This window comes from Heptranchias perlo, chromosome 11, assembly GCF_035084215.1.
Source record: "Heptranchias perlo isolate sHepPer1 chromosome 11, sHepPer1.hap1, whole genome shotgun sequence".
NCBI classification, from domain to species: Eukaryota; Metazoa; Chordata; class Chondrichthyes; order Hexanchiformes; family Hexanchidae; genus Heptranchias; species Heptranchias perlo.
This window is the reverse complement of record NC_090335.1, coordinates 6662306-6681083: the sequence shown is the minus strand read 5'-3', so window position 1 is coordinate 6681083 and position 18778 is coordinate 6662306. Positions and strand designations below refer to the sequence as shown.

The following is an 18778-nucleotide window of genomic DNA, read 5'->3' as shown; positions in this document are numbered from 1 at the left end:
TGCTCCTAAACTTGTTCCCTAATCTCTTAAACTGATTTTGCTGGACTTCAGGCCTTTCTTTACCTATAATCATTGGCTCCCACATAGACCACGATAACTGGTTGCTCTCCCTCTCCCTGCACAATCTTTTCGATATATCACTTACCCTAGCAGCAGGAGGCAAAAAAGCATCCGGAACTATTGGTCTGGACTGCAAAAGATTGTGTCAGCCCCCCTAACTATTGAATACCCTATCACTGTTTCATTTCTGGCTATGCTGCTAATCTCCTGCGAGCAATCTCTTGTTTGTTGGTGCCATTGATATTTATCTGGTGGCCCTGCCCAGGAAACTGAAACTTTAAATATGCTCGGGAACATAGGTTACTCTGGACGGTCCTGTTCTAACCTTTCTTTCCTGCTTTTCGCTGCCCCTTGGATACCCACCCATCTTTTCTCCTCCACCGCCTGCTAGCTTTCTCTCCTTGGTGTGACTACCCTCTCAAACTCTCTCTGATGTGTCGGATTGTCTCCATTTCCTTCTCAAGTTCTGAGAATTTGAGCTCGAGCCATGCAAGCCAGTGATACTTCCCACAGAAATAGCAGAGGCTTTAACAATCATTTTCCAAATTTCACTGGATGCAGGCGTAGTGCCGGAGGATTGGAGGACTGCTAACATTGTACCGTTGTTTAAAAAGTGAGCGAAGGATAGACCGAGTGATTACAGGCCAGTCAGCCTAACCTCAGTAGTGGGCAAATTATTGGAATCAATTCTGAGGGACAGGATAAACTGTCACTTAGAAGGCACGGACTAATCAAGGACAGTCAGCACGGATTTGTTAAGGGGAGGTCATGTCTGACTAACTTGATTGAATTTTTCAAGGTGACAAGGAGGATCGATGAGGGTAGTGCAATTGATGTAGCCTACACGGATTTTAGCAAGGCTTTTGACAAGGTCCCACATGGCAGATTGGTCAAAAACTTAAAGGCTAATGGGATCCAAAGGAATGTGGAAAATTGGATCCAAAATTGGCTCAGAGGCAGGAAGCAAAGGGTAATGGTCGACGGGTGTTTTTGCGACTGGAAGGCTGTTTCCAGTGGGGTGCTTCAGGGCTCGTTACTAGGCCCTTTGCTTTTTGTGGTACACATTAACGATTTGGACTTAAACGTAGGGGGCATGATTAAGAAATTTGCAGATAACACAAAGATAGGCTGTGTAGTTGATAGTGAGGAGGAAAGCTGCAGACTGCAGGAAGGTATCGGTGGACTGATCAGATGGGCAGAAAAGTGGCAAATGGAGTTCAATATGGAGAAGTGTAAGGTGGTGCATTTGGGGAGGGCAAACAAGGCAAGGGAATACACAATAAATGAGAGGATACTGAGAGGTGTAGAGGAAGTGGGGGACCTTGGAGTGCATGTCCATAGATCCCTGAAGGTAGCAGGACAGGTAGATAAGGTGTTTAAGGCATTTGGAATGCTTTCCTTTATTAGCCAAGGCATAGACTATAAAAGCAAGGATGTTATGCTGGAATTGTATAAAACACTAGTTAGGCCACAGCTTGAATACTGCGCACAGTTCTGGTCACCACATTACAGGAAGGATATAATTGCACTAGAGAGGTTGCAGAGGAAATTTACAAGGATGTTGCCAGGACTGGAGAATTTTAGCTATGATGACAGATTGGATAGGCTGGGGTTGTTTTCATTGGAATAGAGGAGGCTGTGGGGTGATTTGATTGAGGTGTACAAAATTATGAGAGGCCTAGATAGTGGATAGGAAGGACCTATTTCCCTTAGCGGAGGGGTCAATAACCAAGGGGCATGGATTTAAAGTGATTGGTAGAAGGATTAGAGTGGAAATGAGGAAAAACATTTTCACCCGGAGGTGCGGTAGAGGTCTGGAACTCATTGCCTGACAGGGTGGTAGAGGCAGAAACTCTCAACTCATTAAAAAAAAAATACCTGGATGTGCACCTGAAGAACTGTGACCTGCAGAGCTATGGACCAAATGTGGGAAAGCGGGATTAGGCTGGGTGGCTCATTTCTCAGCCGGCGTGGACATGATGGGCTGAATGGCCTCCTTCTGTGATTCTGTGTTTGCTCGAAAGTCCCATATCTTGCAGGAATGACACATCAGTATCCCTTTCTGTGCTTCCAATTTAAGGTTTAGTTAGTTTGTTTCACTTTAAAGCTTATATTACTTGCGTATAATATCAGATGACACCAAATTGGGTGTTTAATTAACACTGAGAAAGACTGCGACAAAGTACAAGAAGACGTTAACAAACTTGTGGAATAGGCGTGTAAATGGCGAATGAATTTCAATATAGATAAGTGTCAGGTGGTGCATTTTGGTAGGAAGAATAAGGAAGCCACCGACTCCTTGGAAAATAAGTGTTGGGATCTAGGGGTACAGATTCACAAATCATTTAAAGTGGCAACAAAGGTTAACAATGCCATGAAAAGCATGGGTTCATTTCTAGAGGAATAGAATTCAAAAGTAGAGAAGTTATGTTAAACTTGTATAGAACCTTGGTTGGACCACACTTGGAGTACTGTGCACAGTTCTGGCCTCCATATTACAAAAAGAATATAGAAGCACTGGAGAAAGTGCAAAAAGATTTACAAGGATGATTCCAGAACTGAGTGGGTACAACCATCAGGAAAGACTAGAAAAGAGAAGACTGAGAGGTGACCTGATAGAGGTCTATAAAATTATGATGGGGTTTGATAAGGTAGAAGGAGAGAAGATATTTCCACTTGTCAGGGAGTCCAAAACTAGGGGCCATAAATATAAGATAGTCACTAATAAATCCAGTACGGAATTCAGGAGAAACTTCTTTACTCAGAGAGTGATGAGAATGTGGAATTCGCTAGGCGATTAGCATAGATGCATTTAAGGGGAAGCTAAATAAGTACATGAGGGAAAAAGGAATAGAAGGATATATTAATCAGGTAAGATAAAGAAAGGTGGGACGAGGCTTTTGTGGAGCATAAACACCAGCATAGACCTGTTGGGTCGAATGGCCTGTATCTGTGCTGTAAAATTCTATGTCATCTACTTACCACCTCCTTCCCCCTCTGCACCTGTTCCACACTCTCACCAAATTCTAGTTTTAGAAGACCTTACTCTCTATTCCAGCTTCACTCCCTTTCAGGCTCTGTGATCTGCTCTGGACTCAAACTGGACTTTTCAACTACCTCCCTTTATATTCCTTTCAGATGTAAACCAGTTTTAACTGTGTGGTCAACTACCAGCTTACAGTATCTTATAGTTGCACCTACTTATAGTTAACTAACCTTTAACTGATAAAAGCTTAAAAACTTAAATTTCAGTTCAATAAAAAGCCAAAGTTCTGTACTACCTATCCATCTCTCATCTCTGACACACCATTAAATTCCCATTTTAGAAGTCTTTACTCACAGTCTGTATTCAATCTCATTGTTACCAACTAACTCTCTAATGTGCTGTCAGCTTGATATCAATGTAGGTGCCCTCCTCTGTCTGCTTTCTAAAGCTGTATAATGGTGATTATTACTGTACACAGTTCTCCAGGTGGAGCTGAACCAGTGTCCTATACAAGCTCACTATCATCGATGGGACTTCATAGTATCGTAGCAGGTACAGCACAGGAGGAGGCCATTCGGCCCATCGTGCCTGTGCCGGCTCTTTGAAAGAGCTATCTAATTAGTCCCATTCCCTTGCTCTTTCCCCATAGCCCTGCAAATGTTTTCACTTCAAATATTTATCCAATTTCCTTGTGTTCTGTCTTCTAGCTCTGCACCCTAAGCTCTGGCTGATGTTCTTTGCTGCTGTTGGACACTGAGCTGATTGTTTCAATGAGCTATCCCCCAGTAACCAGGCCCCTCTCCTTTGTTGCATCCTGTAGTCTACCAACACACTCTTATATTCCCTCTTTGTATTCCTCTTCACCAGTCCCTTATGTAACCCCAGTGTGCAGGCTTTCTGGGCTGGTTGCCTTGTTTATCCCAGTCTGGAGTCTATCCAGTCTGGGTGCCGTGTGTATCAGTGTGCAGCCTATCCAGTCTGGGTGTCGTGTGTATCACAGTGTGCAGTCTATTCAGGCTGGATGCTTGTGTACCCCACTGGGCAGTCCATCCAGGCTGGGTGCCTTGTGTATCACAGTGGGCAGTCTATCTGGGCTGGGTGCCTTATGTATCCCAATGTGCAGTCTATCCAGCCTGAAACAGGGAAACTGTGGAATCTGTTAGTATTAATTCATTCAAATAGAAATTAGATAGATTTCTTCAAGGAAATAGCATTTTGGGTTACAGTATATGAGAGCTGAAGCACAGAGTGGGCATCGCAAAGAGAGTGAATTGTGAACCGAGTGGGAACTTGAGAATTTGGTGAAAGGGGGAAGGAGGTACTAAATTTTTTTTCAAAAGTGAAAATAAAAAGGAAAACAGACTAAAAAGTAATTATCTATAAATAGGTATAAACTAAGATATGGCAAAGCAGGTTGTGCCTGGACTGCAGTATGTGGGAGTTTGTGGACATCGAAAATATCCCGAGCGAACACATCTTCAGTGGATGTCTCTACCTTGAATCTCTCCAGCTCAGAGTCATTGAGCTGGAGTGCAAGTTGGAGACACTCTGACACATAAGGGAGGGGGAGGAGTATCTGGACAGTTTGCTCCAGACCTCAGTCCCGCCTCATAGAGAGGTACAGGAACAGAACTGGGTTGGCGTGACCGATAGTTTTTCGGAGTAAGGAGAATCCAGGTGAGATAGAGAACAAGAATCCGCAGAAACTGATGCGATCCAACAGGTACAATGTACTTGCTACCTGCGAGGATAAGGATAAAGACTGTCGGAAGGACAGCCAGAATCCTGACCATGGCAGCCTGGAGCAGGAGGCTGTCCAAAGTGGGGAGGAGGCGAAGCGTGATGTGTAGTGATTCAATAATTAGGGGGACAGATTCCATCTTAAGCAGGATTGAGAGTCCCACATAGTATGTTGGGTGAGGGATGTCTTGAATCATCATGAAAGGATATTGGAGAGGGAGGGGGTTGATTTAATCCTTGTGGTCCATGTTGGGACCAACAACATAGGAAAGAGTAGGTAAGAGCTCCTGTTCAGAGAGTACCAGGAGCTCGGAGCTAAATTTAAAAAACAGGACCTCATGGGTTATAATCTCTGGATTACACATGCAAATTGGCGTAAGGATATGCAGATTAGGGAGGTAAACACGTGGCTGAAGGAGTGGTGTGGGAAAGAGGGGTTCCATTTCATGGGACACTGGCACCAGTACTGGGACAGGAAGGAGCAGTACCATTGGGACAGGCTCCACCTGAACCCGGCTGGGACCAGTGTCCTAGTGGAAAGGATAAATAGGGCGGTCACTCGGACTTTAAACTAGTAAATGGGGGGGATGACTTAGGTGGAAAAGGTAGTATAAATAATAATTCTAAAACAAACAAAAAGGAAGAGAATAGAGTGATAGTCAGACATTATGCTTTAGGCACTGCACTCCAGGCAAAGGGAAAACTACAAGATATAAAATAATTAAATCAGGAGAGAGAAAAATGAGAAATGTGTGAGAAAAACATTAGAGCAGAAGGACAGGTTAGGGTGTGTCACCCAAATAAATGTTCTTTATACAAACGCATGGAATACAAGGAACAAATTGAATGAATTGCAGGCGCAAACTCAACTTAGATGTACCACGTGTTAGCCATTACTGAGACATGGCTGTGAGACGGTCAGGACTGGGAGCTGAATATACCAGGTTATAAGGTCTATAGGAAGGTAGGGGGGAGGAGTAGCCTTAGTGATTAAGGTTAAAATTTCTTCAGTGATAAGAGAGGATATAACAAGAGGTAAGCAGCAGTGGTGACTTTATGGGTAGAATTAAGAAATAGAAAAGGGTTTAGTGGGAGCTGTGTATAGGCCCCCTGGTAGCAGCTGTGAAGTGGCAGAATGTATAAATGCAGAGATTAGACTAACATGTAGCAAAGGCAGAGTGGTTTTGATGGGAGATTTTATTTTTCATATAGATTGGGATAAGCAGACAAGCTCTTGTAAGAAAGATAGCGAATTTCTTGTGTGTTCAGGACAGCTTTCTGCAACAGTATGTCCTAGAACCAACAAGGGGGCAGGCCATACTAGATTTAATAATGAGTAGTGAGCCAGATTTAGTTAACAGTCTAATGGTGTGTGAACATTTACTTAATAACGATCATATTATGATTGAGTTCAACGTTGTGTTTGAACAGGAGAAATCCGTATCAGCTACTAAGATTCTAAATTTAGGTAAGGCTGACTTCAACGGGATGAGACAGAGACAGTTCACAGTAAACTGGGCAAATCTGTTAATGGGTAAAAGGACAGAAGATCAGTGGGAGGTGTTCAAAAAAAATTTAACGTGATACGGAATTACTTCAATCCTCTAAGGGGCAAGAGCACCACTTGCCAAAAAAAAGCCATCGATGACAAAAGAGATAAGGGACAACATAAAACTAAAAGAAAAAGCATACAAAAGTGCAAAAAATAGCACAGATCCTGGTGACTGGGAGAGATACAAAAAACAGCAAAGATTGACAAAATAGATCGTAAGAGCTACAAAAAGGGAGTATGAAAAGAAACTTGCAAGGGATATCAAAATCAACACAAAAATTTTTTACAATTATATTAGGAAAAAGAGGGTGGTCAAGAGCAATGTGGGCCCCTTAAAAACAGGTAATAGTGATATTGTAAATGAAAATAAACAAATAGCGGACATGTTAAATAATTACTTTGCGTCAGCATTTACAGTAGAGGAAGGCATGCCATACACCCAAAGGAAGCTAATTTTGAATCAGGGACGGGACTCACCATAATTAATGTAAGCAAATTAGCAGTAATGAAGAAAATGATGGCACTAAAGAGTGACAAACCCCCAGGACCAGATGGTTTACTCCCAGGATTTTAAAGGAAGTAGGTGAGAACATTGCAGAAGCCTTAACTATAACTTTCCAAAGTTCTCTCGATTCAGGAACCGTTCCATTAGATTGGAAAATTGCACATGTCATTCCGCTATTTGAGAAAGGTGAAAGAAGGAAACCAGAGAATTATAGACCAGATAACCTAACATCTGTTGTCGGGAAATTACTAGAACATCTTGAAAATTTTCAGCCAATCAGAGAGCTAGCATGAATTTGTAAAGGGTAGGTCATGCCCGATGAACCTGATTGAATTTTTTGAAGAGGTGACTAAAGTAGTGGACAGGGGAATGTCTATGGATGTTATTTATATGGACTTCCAGAAGGCATTCGATAAAGCCCCTCATAAGAGACTGTTAGCTAAAGTTGAAGCTCGTGGAATTGAAGGCAAATTATTGATCTGGTTAGGAAATTGGCTGAGTGGCAGGAGACAGAGAGTAGGGATTATGGGCAGGTAGTCAAATTGGCAGAATGTGACCAGTGGTGCCCCACAAGGATCTGTGTTGGGGACTCAACTATTCACTATTTATTAATGACTTAGAGGATGGGATAGGGTACGGTAGCATAGTGGTTATGTTACTGGGCTAGTAATCCAGAGGCCTGGACTAAAATCCAGAGTCATGAGTTCAAATCCCGCCACGGCAGCTGGTGAATTTAAATTCAATGAATTAATTAAATTCAATTAATTAAATAAAAATCTGGAATTAAAATACTAGTATCAGTAATGATGGCCATGAAACTACCGGATTGTCGTAAAAACCCATCTGGTTCACTAATGTCCTTTAGGGAAGGAAACCTGCCATCCTTACCCGGCCTGGCCTATATGTGACTCCAGACCCACAGCAATGTGGTTGATTCTTAATTGCCCCCTGAAATGGCCGAGCAAGCCACTCAGTTGTAAAATCTCGCTACGAAAAGTCATAATAAGAATAAAACCGGACGGACCACCCGGCATCGGACCACTAGGCACCGGACACGGCAAACCAAGCCCAGTCGACCCTGCAAGGTCCTCCTCACTAACATCTGGGGACTTGTGCCAAAATTGGGAGAGCTGTCCCACAGACCAGTCAAGCAACAGCCTGACATAGCCACACTTACAGAATCATATCTTTCACCGGCAGGACAGACCCACCAGAGGTGGCGGTACAGTGATATACAGTCAGGAGGGAGTGGCCCTGGGAGTCCTCAACATTGACTCTGGACCCCATGAAATCTCATGGCATCAGGTCAAACATGGGCAAGGAAACCTCCTGCTGATTACCACCTACCGTCCTCCCTCAGCTGATGAATCAGTCCTCCTCCATGTTGAACACCACTTGAAGGAAGCACTGAGGGTAGCAAGGGCACAAAATGTACTCTGGGTGGGGGACTTCAATGTCCATCACCAAGAGTGGCTCGGTAGCACCACTGCTGACCGAGCTGGCCGAGTCCTGAAGGACATAGCTGCTAGACTGGGCCTGTGGCAGGTGGTGAGCGAACCAACACGAGGGAAAAACTTACTTGACCTCGTCCTCACCAATCTACCTGTCGCAAATGCATCTGTCCATGACAGTATTGGTAGGAGTGACCACCGCACAGTCCTCGTGGAGACGAAGTCCCGTCTTCGCACTGAGGACACCATCCAACGTGTTGTGTGGCACTACCACCGTGCTAAATGGGATAGATTCAGAACGGATCTTGCAGCTCAAAATTGGGCATCCATGAGGCGCTGTGGGCCATCAGCAGCAGCAGAATTGTATTCCAGCACAATCTGTAACCTCATGGCCCGGCATATTCCTCACTCTACCATTACCAACAAGCCAGGGGATCAACCCTGGTTCAATGAGGAGTGTAGAAGAGCATGCCAGGAGCAGCACCAGGCGTACCTAAAAATGAGGTGCCAACCTGGTGAAGCTACAACTCAGGACTACATGCATGCTAAACAGCGGAAGCAACATGCTATAGACAGAGCTAAGCGATTCCACAACCAACGGATCAGATCAAAGCTCTGCAGTCCTAACGGGAGGGGGAGGCTCTGCAAACATCCCCATTCTCATTGATGGTGGAGTCCAGCACGTGAGTGCAAAAGACAAGGCTGAAGCGTTTGCAACCATCTTCAGCCAGAAGTGCCGAGTGGATGGTCCATCTCAGCCTCCTCCCGATATCCCCACCATCACGGAGGCCAGTCTTCGGCCAATTCGATTCACTCCACGTGATATCAAGAAATGGCAGAGTGCACTGGATACAGCAAAGGCTATGGGCCCCGACAACATCCCAGCTGTAGTGCTGAAGACTTGTGCTCCAGAACTAGCTGCGCCTCTAGCCAAGCTGTTCCAGTGCAGCTACAACACTGGCATCTACCAGACAATGTGGAAAATTGCCCAGGTATGTCCTGTCCACAAAAAGCAGGACAAATCCAATCCGGCCAATTACCACCCAATCAGTCTACTCTCAATCATCAGCAAAGTGATGGAAGGTGTCGTCGACAGTGCTATCAAGCTGCACTTACTCACCAATAACCTGCTCACCGATGCTCGGTTTGGGTTCCGCCAGGACCACTCAGCTCCAGACCTCATTACAGCCTTGGTCCAAACATGGACAAAAGAGCTGAATTCCAGAGGTGAGGTGAGAGTGACTGCCCTTGACATCAAGGCAGCATTTGACCGAGTGTGGCACCAAGGAGCCCTAGTAAAATTGAAGTCCATGGGAATCAGGGGGAAAACTCTCCAGTGGCTGGAGTCATACCTAGCACAAAGGAAGATGGTAGTGGTTGTTGGAGGCCAATCATCTCAGCCCCAGGACATTGCTGCAGGAGTTCCTCAGGGCAGTGTCCTCGGCCCAACCATCTTCAGCTGCTTCATCAATGACCTTCCCTCCGTCATAAGGTCAGAAATGGGGATGTTCGCTGATGACTGCACAGTGTTCAGTTCCATTCGCAACCCCTCAGATAATGAAGCAGTCCGAGCCCGCATGCAGCAAGACCTGGACAACATCCAGGCTTGGGCTGATAAGTGGCAAGTAACATTCGCGCCAGATAAGTGCCAGGCAATGACCATCTCCAACAAGAGAGAGTCTAACCACCTCCCCTTGACATTCAACTGCATTACCATCGCCGAATCCCCCACCATCAACATCCTGGGGGTCACCATTGACCAGAAACTTAACTGGACCAGCCATATAAATACTGTGGCTACGAGAGCAGGTCAGAGGCTGGGTATTCTGCGGCGAGTGACTCACCTCCTGACTCCCCAAAGCCTTTCCACCATCTACAAGGCACAAGTCAGGAGTGTGATGGAATACTCTCCACTTGCCTGGATGAGTGCAGCTCCAACAACACTCAAGAAGCTCGACACCATCCAAGATAAAGCAGCCCGCTTGATTGGCACCCCATCCACCACCCTAAACATTCACTGCCTTCACCACCGGCGCACTGTGGCTGCAGTGTGCACCATCCACAGGATGCACTGCAGCAACTCGCCAAGGTTTCTTCGACAGCACCTCCCAAACCCGCGACCTCTACCACCTAGAAGGACGAGCAGCAGGCGCATGGGAACAACACCACCTGCACGTTCCCCTCCAAGTCATACACCATCCCGACTTGGAAATATATCGCCGTTCCTTCATCGTCGCTGGGTCAAAATCCTGGAACTCCTTCCTAACAGCACTGCGGGAGAACCGTCACCACATGGACTGCAGCGGTTCAAGAAGGCGGCTCACCACCACCTTCTCGAGGGCAATTGGGGATGAACTAAGCGTCACAAAACAGATTTGAAAGTTCTTTATCTGAATGCACGTAGCATTCGTAATAAAATGGACGAGTTAACGGCACAAATAACTACGTATGGGTATGATCTTGTGGCCATTACAGAAACATGGCTGCATGGTGACAACGACTGGGAATTAAATATGCCAGGGTATTTAACAATCAGGAAGGACAGGCAGGAAGGAAGGGGAGGTGGGGTGGCTATGTTAATAAAGGAAGGAATCACTGTAATACAGAGAAATGATATTGGGACAAAGCATCAAGATAATGAAACAGTTTGGTGGAGATAAGGAATAATAAGGGAAAAAAAACATTAGTGGGCGTAGTATATAGGCCTCCTAATAGTTGCAACTCTGCTGGAAGAAGTATTAATCAGGAGATAGTCGGGGCATGTAATAAGGGAACAGCCATAATTATGGGGGATTTTAATTATCATATTAACTGGACAAATCAAATTGGGCAGAGCAGCCTTGAGGACGAGTTCATTGAGTGCATCAGGGATGGATTTCTTGAGCAGTATGTAACTGATCCTACAAGGGGGCAGGCAACCTTGGACCTGGTCCTGTGTAATGAGTGGGGATTAATTAATAATGTCCTAGTTAAGGATCCCCTTGGAACGAGCGACCACAACATGGTTGAATTCCATATCCAATTAGAGGGTGAGAAGGTTGATTCTCAAACAAGCGTACTGAGCTTGAATAAAGGAGACTATGATGGTATGAGAGCGGAATTGATTAAAGTGGACTGGGAAAATAGATTAAAGGGTAAGACGGTACATGAGCAGTGGTGTTCATTTAGGGAGTTATTTTACAACTTTCAAAATAAATATATTCCACTGAGGAAAAAAGGGTGTAAAAGAAATGACAGCCACCCGTGGCTAAGTAAAGAAATCAAGGATAGTATCCGACTAAAAACAAGGACATATAAGGTAGCCAAACTTAGTGGGAGGATAGAAGATTGGGAATTCTTCAAAAGACAGCAAAAAGTAACTAAAGGATTGATTAAGAAAGGGAAGTTAGATTATGAAAAGAAATTAGCAAAAAATATAAAAACAGATAGCAAGAGTTTCTTTAGTTATATAAAAAGAAAAAGGGTGGCTAAGGCAAACATAGGTCCCTTAGAGGATGAGACCGGGAAATTAATGGTGGGAAACATGGAGATGGCAAAAATGCTGAACAAATATTTTGTTTCAGTCTTTACAGTAGAGGACACTAAGAATATCCCAACACTGGACAAACAGGGGACTCTCGGGGGGGAGGAGCTAAATACGATTAAAATCACTCAAGAGATGGTACTCAGTAAAATAATGGGACTCAAGGCGGATAAATCCCCTGGACCTGATGGCTTCCATCCTAGGGTCTTGAGGGAAGTGGCAGTAGGGATTGTGGATGCTTTGGTGATAGTTTTCCAAAATTCCCTGGACTCAGGAGAGGTCCCGGCAGATTGGAAAACTGCTAATGTAACGCCGTTATTTAAAAAGGGTAGTAGGCAGAAGGCTGGAAATTATAGGCCAGTTAGCTTAACATCTGTGGTGGGTAAAATTTTGGAGTCTATTATTAAGGAGACAGTAACGGAACATTTAGATAAGCATAATTTAATAGGACAAAGTCAGCATGGCTTTATGAAGGGGAAGTCATGTCTGACAAATTTGCTTGAGTTCTTCGAGGATATAACGTATAGGGTGGATAAAGGGGAACCAGTGGACGTAGTGTATTTAGACTTCCAGAAGGCATTCGACAAGGTGCCACATAAAAGATTATTACTTAAGATAAAAAATCACGGGATTGGGGGTAATATTCTGGCATGGGTGGAGGATTGGTTATCCAACAGGAAGCAGAGAGTTGGGATAAATGGTTCATTTTCGGACTGGCAACCAGTAACCAGTGGTGTTCCACAGGGGTCGGTGCTGGGTCCCCAACTCTTTACAATCTATATTAACGATTTGGAGGAGGGGACCGAGTGCAACATATCAAAATTTGCAGATGATACAAAGATGGGAGGGAAAGTAGAGAGTGAGGAGGACATAAAAAACCTGCAAGGGGATATAGACAGGCTGGGTGAGTGGGCGGAGATTTGGCAGATGCAATATAATATTGGAAAATGTGAGGTTATGCACTTTGGCAGGAAAAATCAGAGAGCAAGTTATTTTCTTAATGGCGAGAGACTGGAAAGTACTGCAGTACAAAGGGATCTGGGGGTCCTAGTGCAAGAAAATCAAAAAGTTGGTATGCAGGTGCAGCAGGTGATCAAGAAAGCCAACGGAATGTTGGCTTTTATTGCTAGGGGGATAGAATATAAAAACAAGGAGGTATTGCTGCAGTTATATAAGGTATTGGTGAGACCGCACCTGGAATACTGCATACAGTTTTGGTCTCCATACTTAAGAAAAGACATACTTGCTCTCGAGGCAGTACAAAGAAGGTTCACTCGGTTAATCCCGGGGATGAGGGGGCGGACATATGAGGAGAGGTTGAGTAGATTGGGACTCTACTCATTGGAGTTCAGAAGAATGAGAGGCGATCTTATTGAAACATATAAGATTGTGAAGGGTCTTGATCGGGTGGATGCGGTAAGGATGTTCCCGAAGATGGGTGAAACTAGAACTAGGGGGCATAGTCTTAGAATAAGGGGCTGCTCTTTCAAAACTGAGATGAGGAGAAACTTCTTCACTCAGAGGGTAGTAGGTCTGTGGAATTTGCTGCCCCAGGAAGCTGTGGAAGCTGCATCATTAGATAAATTTAAAACAGAAATAGACAGTTTCCTAGAAGTAAAGGGAATTAGGGGTTATGGGGAGCGGGCAGGAAATTGGACATGAAGCTGAGTTCGGATCGGTCAATGCCCTGTGGGTGGCGGAGAGGGCCCAGGGGCTATGTGGCCGGGTCCTGCTCCGACTTCTTGTGTTCTTTAGATTTGTGGTTGGGATCAGATCAGCCATGATCTTATTGAATGGCGGAGCAGGCTCGAGGGGCCGATTGGCCTACTCCTGCTCCAATTTCTTATGTTCTTATGTTCTTAAATGCTGGCCTCGCCAGCGACGCCCACATCCCGTGAACGAATAAAAAAAAAGGATGGGATAGAGAGCCACATATCCAAGTTTGCCGCTGACACAAAGATAGGCAGCATTTCAAGCAGTGTAGATGGAAGTGGAAAATTACAGGGAGATATTAATAGATTAAGTGAATTGGCAAAATTGTGGCAAATAGATTTCAAATGTAAGCAAGTGTGAGGTTACCCACTTTGGACCTAAAAAGGATGGATCAGAGTACTTTCTAAATGCAGAAAAGCTCAAAACAGCGGAGGGCCAAAGAGATTAAGGGGTCCATGTACATAGACCATTAAAATGTCATGGACAGGTACAGAAAATAATCAAAAATGCTAATGGAATGCTGGTCTTTATATCTCGAGGACTAGAATACAAGGGTGTCGAAGTTATGCTGCAGCTGTACAAAGCCCTGGTTAGACTGCACCTGGAGTACTGTGTTCAGTTCTGAGACATATTGGCCTTGGAGGTAGTGCAGCGTAGGTTTACTAGAATGATATCTGGATTCCAAAGGTTAAATTATGGGGAGAGATTACACAAACTAGGGTTGTATTCTCTGGAATTTAGAAGATTAAGGGGTGATTTGATTGAAGTTTTCAAGATATTAAGGAGAACTAATAGGGTAGATAGAGAGACACTATTTCCGCTGGTTGGAGAGTCTAGGACTCGGGGATATAGCCTAAAAATTGGAGCCAGGACTTTTAGGAGTGAAGTTAGGAAACATTTTTAGCTGCAAAGGATGATAGAAGTTTGGAACTCTCTTCCACAAACGACAGTTGATGCTAGCTCAATTGTTAATTTTAAATCTGAGATTGATAGATTTTTGTTAACCAACGGTATTAAGGGATACGGGGCTAAGGCGGGTATATGGAGTTAGGTCACAGATCAGTCATGATCTCATTGAACGGTGGCACAGACTCAAGGGGCTAAATGGTCTACTCCTATTCTTATGTTCCTATGAATAATTTGAGACATGAGATGTGGTAAGTGTAGCATGCTTGGAAGGAACAGGTGACTTTAGATATGGTTCCATAAGCGCTCCACCACTGGGGGTTTCCTCACCTCATGTCTGGGCCTGTTGTAGACTGATTGACAGAGATTGATTGCTGGGATAAAAATTGATTGCTATTATTAGTCAACAGCTCCATTATCATTTTATCCTGCGACTACCAGGATGGTCGGAGAACTAGATGGACCGTGTCTATTCTCGTCTAGCAATTCCTACGTTCCTATCCATGTAGGTATAAAAAGAGAAAAAAATCTGCAAATGCTGTAAACTTAAAACAAAACCAGAGAATCTGGAAATACACAGCAGTCAGCACCTGTGGATGGATGAAATTGGTTAATGTTTTGGTTGTGTACACTTCATCACAGATTCTGACAAAGGGGCCATAAATATAATTGGTGGACAGAAAAGTGGCAAATGGAATTCAATCTGGAGAAGTGTGAGGTAATGCATTTGAGAAGGTCAAACAAGGCAAGGGAATACACAACAAATGGGAGGATACTGAGAAGTGTAGAGGAACAGAGGGACTTTGGAGTGGATGCCCACAGATCCCTGAAGGTAGCAGGACAGGTGGTTAAAGAAGGCATACGGGATACTTTCCTTTATTAGCTGAGACATAGAATATAAGAGCAGGGAGGTTATGCTGGAACTGTATGAAACACTAGTTAGGCCATAGCTAGGGTACTGCGTACAGTTCTGGTGTCCACATTACAAGAAAGATGTGATTGCACTAGAGAGAGTTCAGAGGAGATTTACGAGGATGTTCCCAGGACTGGAGAATTTTAGCTGTGAGGAAATATTGGATAGGCTGGGATTTTTATTTTGGAACAAAGGAGGCTGAGGGGAGATTTAATTGAAGTGTATAAAATTATGAGGGGCCTAGATCGAGTGGATAGGAAGGACCTATTTCCCTTAGCAGAGAGGTCAATAACCAGGGGGCATAGATTTAAAGTAATTGGTAAAAGGATTAGAGGAGAATTGAGGAAAGATTTTTTCACCCAGAGGGTGGTGGGGGTCTGGAACTCACTGCCAAAAGAGTAGCGGAGACAGAAACCCTCATCACATTTAAAAAGTACTTGGATATGCATTTGAGGTGCCGTAACCTACAAGGCTACAGACCAAGTGCTAGAAAGTGGGATTAGGCTGGATAGCTCTTTTTTCTCCTGGCACAGACACAGTGGGCCGAATGGCCTCCTGTGCTGTAAATTTCTATGCTTCTAAGATAGTCACTGATAAATCCAATAGGGAATCCAGGAGAAACATCTTTACCCAGGGAGCGGTTCGAATGTGGAACTCACTACCACAAGGAGTAGTTGAGGCGAATAGCATACTTGCATTTAAAGGAAAGCTAGATAAATGCATGAGTGAGAAAGAAATAGAAAGATATGTTGATATGGTTAGATGAAATAGGGTGGGAGGAGGCTCGTGTGGAGCATAAACACAGTCATGGACCAGCTGAGCCTGTTAGTGTGCTGTAAATTCTATGTAATTCTAACCAGTCTTTTTACTGATGCTGACTAGCTTGCTCTTTATTTCCAGTATTTTCTGTTTTTGCTTAAGATGCATGCTGTTCTCAGTTTTGTGGGACTTTTCCAATTCAGACTAGAAGGGAACATTCAATGCAAAACATCCAGCTATATGCAGTTTGCATTGCTGACGATCTTTGACGACACCGTGTTAAAATGTACTATCCTCTGAAATCCAAGACTCCGACAGTACCACTACCTGTTGCGAAGTACTAAAAGGATTGGAGGTTTGAGGAGCAGGAGGCAATAAGCTATTTCTGATATTTTTGCTCTTTTTAACCTACAGGAGGAAAAAGAATACGTAGAGTTATTGGCAGCAGAGAAACACCAAGCTGAGGCACTCAAAAATATACAGCATGAAAACAAAAGCCTGTCTATCCTTGATGAAATTCTTGAGGATGTGCGGAAGGCTGCTGACCGTTTGGAGGAGGATATTGAAGATCACGTATTTGACAATAACAAATTGGTGAGTTGCTGAATGGAGCTGAAAGGCACATCTTTGTACAATCCCTCAATTCTAAGAGTTTCATACAGTAGGATCCATTGTTTCAGAATGTTTTTTTCATGTAAAAGATCATTTAATGCTTCCTGAAACTGCCAAACCTTTTACTTTGAAGACATTCAATGGGGAATTCTGAAAAATGCCTAGGTTTTGTTCACTTACTGAAATTAATAAGTAACCAGTGAGCAATGCAGCTCTTGTTCCCAAATAAAATGGATGATTCACTCCATAGTTCCCTATGGAGTGCCTTCTCTCGAAGGTCTTTCAGCATTTCTTTCAAGTGTTCCTTGTCCCCAACAAAACTGAAATTGCAACTCTTCTGTACTCCAGACCCTCATTGAGGGTAAACAGTTGCCCTGCAGTTGCAGTGGTTTTATAGTCTTATGTTGTATCCTCTCTAAAATGATTAATATTATCACAAAGGTGTCGTCCACAGTGTTATTGAGTGGCACTTACTCACCAATAACCTGCTCACCAGTGCTCAGTTTGGGTTCCACCAGGACCACTCGGCCACTGGACCAAACATGGACAAAAGAGCTGAATTCCAGAGGTGAGGTGAGAGTGACTGCCCTTGACATCAAGGCAGCATTTGACCGAACGTGGCACCAAGGAGCCCTAGTAAAATTGAAGTCAAAGGGAATCGGGGAAAACTCTCCAGTGGCTGGAGTCATACCTAGCACAAACGAAGATGGTAGTGGTTGTTGGAAGCCAATCATCTCAGCCCCAGGACATTGCTGCAGGAGTTCCTCAGGGCAGTAAGGCCCAACCATCTTCAGCTGCTTCATCAATGACTTTCCCTCTATCATAAGGTCAGAAATGGGGATGTTCGCTGATGATTGCACAGTGTTCAGTTCCATTCGCAACCCCTCAGAAAATGAAGCAGTCCGTGCCCGCATGCAGCAAGACCTGGACAACATCCAGGCTTGGGCTGATAAATGGCAAATGACATTGCGCCAGGCAATGACCATCTGCAACAAGAGGGAGTCTAACCACCTCCCCTTGACATTCAATGGCATTACCATCACCGAATCCCCCACCATCAACATCTTGGGGGTCACCATTGACCAGAAAATTAACTGGACCAGCCACATAAATACTGTGGCTACAAGAGCAGGTCAGAGGCTGGGTATTCTGCAGTGAGTGACTCACCTCCTGACTCCTCAAAGCCTTTCCACCATCTACAAGGCACAAGTCAGGAGTGTGATGGATTACTCTCCACTTGCCTGGATGAGTGCAGCTCCAACAACACTCAAGAAGCTCGACACCATTCAAGACAAAACAGCCCGCTTGATTAGCACCCCATCCACCACCCTAAACATTCACTCCCTTTGCCACCAGGATGCACTGCAGCAACTCACCAAGGCTTCTTCGACAGCACCTCGCAAACCCGCGACCTCTACCACCTAGAAGGACAAGGGCAGCAGGCACATGGGAACAAGACCACCTGCACATTCCCCTCCAAGTCACACACCATCCCGACTTGGAAATATATCGTCGTCACTGGGTCAAAATCCTGGAACTCCCTACCTAACAGCACTGTGGGAGAACCTTCACCACTCGGACTGCAGCGGTTCAAGAAGGCGGCTCACCACCACCTTCTCAAGGGCAATTGGGGATGGGCAATAAATGCTGGCCTTACCAACGACGCCTACAACCCATGAACGAGTTTTTTTAAAAAAACACACAGACCAGAGATTAGTAGATTTCAAATAATATCTTTATTCACAATTGAATAAAGATGTGAAGCACAAAAATTGGCAAATAGAGAAAGTACAATTGTATATGAGAAACTGATTAGGGAAGTCAGTAGGAGGCTGAGCACATGGCGTAGGAGGCAGGGGTTTGCATTCTAAGAATCGGGGCGCTATCACAAGGAGGATAACTAGATAGGTCCCAGGGATTAGACATCTGAACTATGAGATTTAACCAGCTGAAAAAGTGGAGAAAAGAAGGCTGAGGGGAGACCTCATTGAGGTTCTCAAAGTTCTAAGCATTGCAGATAAACTGTACCCCAATAAATTGTGATAACCACAAACTCTG

The 18778-nt window shown here is 44.4% G+C and overlaps 1 protein-coding gene across 1 annotated transcript in view; it reads left to right on the top strand.

Moving 5' to 3' along the window:
• tmco3 (transmembrane and coiled-coil domains 3) overlaps window positions 1-18778 on the top strand; it is a 97214-nt gene that overhangs the window by 9655 nt on the left and 68781 nt on the right. The window contains exon 3 of the mRNA XM_067992486.1: window positions 16523-16702. Within this exon, the coding sequence (XP_067848587.1) occupies window positions 16523-16702 (180 nt within the window). The remainder of the gene's footprint in view (window positions 1-16522; window positions 16703-18778) is intronic.